The sequence below is a fragment of the Haliaeetus leucocephalus genome, unplaced genomic scaffold (genome assembly GCF_000737465.1).
Source record: "Haliaeetus leucocephalus isolate CR32 unplaced genomic scaffold, Haliaeetus_leucocephalus-4.0 Scaffold217, whole genome shotgun sequence".
Classification (NCBI taxonomy): domain Eukaryota; kingdom Metazoa; phylum Chordata; class Aves; order Accipitriformes; family Accipitridae; genus Haliaeetus; species Haliaeetus leucocephalus.
In genome coordinates this window covers 5,137,484-5,140,746 of record NW_010972653.1, presented here as the reverse complement: position 1 = coordinate 5,140,746, position 3,263 = coordinate 5,137,484, and the positions used below count along the sequence as shown (strand labels likewise).

Sequence of the window (3,263 nt, the reverse complement as noted above, 5' to 3'; positions counted from 1 at the left end):
TACAGTAACTCAATGTCGTGAAAGAGAATTACTCTAGACTTACTCCAGTCCCGCTGAGAGCATGATTACTGTCGTGCATTTATTCCAAACCACAGTAGTTTTTCCTCTGGCTTCTGACTCGGAGGAATGTTTGGGTGTCTTTCTGCAGCTCTGAATGACTTTATACACGATTATGCTTTGTATTTGATTTAAAAAAAAAGTTTTTAAAAATCGTTAAAGTGCATGGCGGTATAAGAAACACTTTACTTTACAGCTAGGCAGGTGTATAAATAGCTGAGCTGTGTTTTCTGCGTAGCTGGTGCTTTGCTGGGTTTCACCAGAAGAGGGTAGAGTTTGGAAAGGACTCCTCGCAGCCTGGGCTCCCTATTGTGTTGGGAAACAGCAAAGGGAAAACAAGCACAAGTTTCTCCTCTGCACGCTTGCACCGACTGACTGTGTGCAAGAGTCAGAAGATAAACTCTGGAAGACCTTAAAGTAAAAAGAAAACGGAAAGAGAAACAAAATTCAAAAGCAGCTTTCTAGGGAAATCTGTGGAATCGAAGAGAGAAACCGCAACAGTTTTTTCTGTGGGCTCACCCTGCTGATTGTCTCTCTGAGAACTGTCACTCACTGCACGTTGCATTAATAAGAGCACAGGATTTATTTCTCTGCCGTGACTTCCAACCTGTGAATAAATATCACTTTTAGAGACAGAATGGGACCTGAAAAGACTCTCGAGCACTGAAGAGAGGGGTGAGTTTTATTAAATGGTTTCTTCTCTTTCATATCTGCTGGAGCTTTCTAACATCCTGCTTGCAGGCACAACAGCCTGATGACTTGTCTTTTCCCTGCAGCTTGTTGCATACCTCACGAGGCTTTCCTGACCGCAGGTTTATTTCTGTAACCTTTCCCACCACGACTCTGGTCAGTTTGGTAACATTTGTAATAGAGCTGACTCGGTGCTGATTTGCTTTCGTGAGAAATTAAAACCACAAGGCTTTGTAACCAAACAATAGGCTAAAAATCAAATAAAATCCAATACAATTAAAATGGCAGGTGACTCTAGGTTTCCAGATGTGGACACTGACGGATCAGAAAAAAATGAAGAAGCGGAGATTGTAGTCAATGTCGGTGGGGTAAGGCAGGTGTTCTACGGAGGTAACCTGAATCAATACCCAGAAACACGGCTGGCAGAGCTGATCAACTGTTTATCAGGGGGATATGATAGCATATTCTCCCTTTGTGATGACTACGATCCTGGAAAGAGAGAGTTTTACTTTGACAGAGATCCAGATGCTTTCAAATGTATTATTGACGTGTACTACTTTGGAGAAATTCACATGAAGAAAGGAATATGTCCCATATGTTTCAAGAATGAAATGGAATTTTGGAAAGTAGATCTGAAATTTTTGGATGACTGCTGCAAAACTCATCTAAGTGAAAAGAAGGAAGAACTGGAAGAAATAGCCCGAAGGGTGCAACTGATTTTGGATGACTTGGGAGTTGATGCCTCAGAAAGTCGCTGGAAAAAGTGCCAAAAATACATCTGGAAATTTCTGGAGAAGCCAGAGTCATCTTACCCAGCTCGAGTGATCACTGTTCTGTCCTTTCTGTTTATTTTGATCTCCTCCATCGTGATGTGTGTGGGGACCATCCCAGACCTGCAGGTTGTAGATGCGGAGGGGAACCGTATGGAGCACCCAACCCTGGACAGCATAGAGACAGCCTGTATAGGCTGGTTTACTGTGGAGTATGTGCTGAGGCTAATCTCCTCTCCCAACAAACTCCACTTTGCGCTGTCTTTCATGAACATTGTCGATGTGCTAGCAATACTTCCTTTCTATGTCAGCCTGACCTTGACCCACTTGGGAGCCAAGCTCATGGAGCTGAGCAACGTCCAGCAGGCTGTCCAGGCGCTGCGCATCATGAGGATTGCGAGGATTTTCAAGCTTGCACGGCACTCCTCGGGGCTCCAGACTCTAACGTACGCCCTGAAGCGCAGCTTTAAGGAGCTTGGGCTGCTCCTCATGTACTTAGCTGTTGGAATCTTTGTCTTTTCTGCCCTGGGTTATACCATGGAGCAAAGTCACCCTGAAACTTTATTTAAAAGCATCCCTCAGTCATTTTGGTGGGCAATCATTACCATGACCACGGTTGGATACGGAGACATATACCCTAAAACAACTCTAGGAAAACTGAATGCTGCCATCAGTTTTCTTTGTGGGGTGATAGCAATTGCCCTTCCCATCCATCCCATCATTAACAACTTTGTCAGGTATTATAACAAACAGAGAGTTTTAGAAACAGCTGCCAAGCATGAATTGGAGCTGATGGAGCTAAACTCAGCCGAGGGTAAAGCCGCAAGCTCCAAAAGTGAACTAGAGGATCTTGCGAGGGAAGGCAAGCAGGGTCCTTTTTACAGCAGCCGGCTAAAAGTCTCCCACAGTGACACTTTTATTCATCTCCTGTCAGAAGAGAAACACTATAGGACCAGGCTTCAAAGCTGCAAATAAACTGTGAGCTGTTGTCAGCGCTGAGCTATAGATCAGGACAACCTGACAATCAACTATTGAAAAGACTCACGGGATCTGTCAGAGTTGGGAGGGAGCACTGCTTTGCTTTTCCAATGTGAATATAAATTAACCCCATGGTATCTCTGTCAACAGTTGGTAAGACTTTGCCGTTATTACCCAAAATAAAATAGCAGGACTCCACTGAGATCAGACTGCTTATAATGAGTGCATTCCGACAAAAACCATTTGTAACCATTTCAGAGACTGAAAAGTCTTTCCTGATCGGTAAATGTTCGATAAATTGAATGTGCAGCATTGCCACATCAGAATTCTGTACCTGCGACAATAAAGAGCAGCATCGCACAGATTTGTGTCTTCCAGGCTGTCTTCAATGCCTTTGCAGCTAGGAGAACTGCTTCTTAAAAAATTAAAGCAGCCTTTCACTCATATTAGATTCAGGTTTACAGCAAAACGTTATGAGCAGTTTTAGCCTAGAGATACTGGAAGTATGAGCATATACCATATGCAGAGTATTAAAGTCAATGAATGGTTTTGGTTTTGTAAAATGTAATCTGGGGCCAACTATTTGGATAGGTATCTGTTCCTTTTTCCAGAAAAAATATAATTTTCAATGGGACATGAAGCTATTTTTGGAGCAGAGATATAGAACAGAATTAATGTATTTTAAGGAGCAAATTAAAAAAAAAAATTTCTTCTAGCTTTTAATTACAACATAATAATTTATATATGCAGGAATCTTTCAGGAAGTGT

At 42.4% G+C, this 3,263-nt stretch overlaps 1 protein-coding gene across 1 annotated transcript; it reads left to right on the top strand.

Moving 5' to 3' along the window:
* Positions 1-630: 630 nt before the first annotated feature.
* Positions 631-2,861, top strand: KCNF1 (potassium voltage-gated channel, subfamily F, member 1). Its single transcript, XM_010566674.1, has 2 exons — positions 631-732; positions 799-2,861. The coding sequence occupies exon 2, from the start codon at positions 1,029-1,031 to the stop codon at positions 2,490-2,492; it is 1,464 nt and encodes a 487-aa protein (XP_010564976.1). The 5' UTR covers positions 631-732; positions 799-1,028; the 3' UTR covers positions 2,493-2,861.
* Positions 2,862-3,263: the final 402 nt, after the last annotated feature.

Excerpts from the sequence above, each read along its gene's own strand:
- KCNF1 (XM_010566674.1), top strand. The coding sequence starts at position 1,029 with ATGGCAGGTGACTCTAGGTTTCCAGATGTGGACACTGACGGATCAGAA.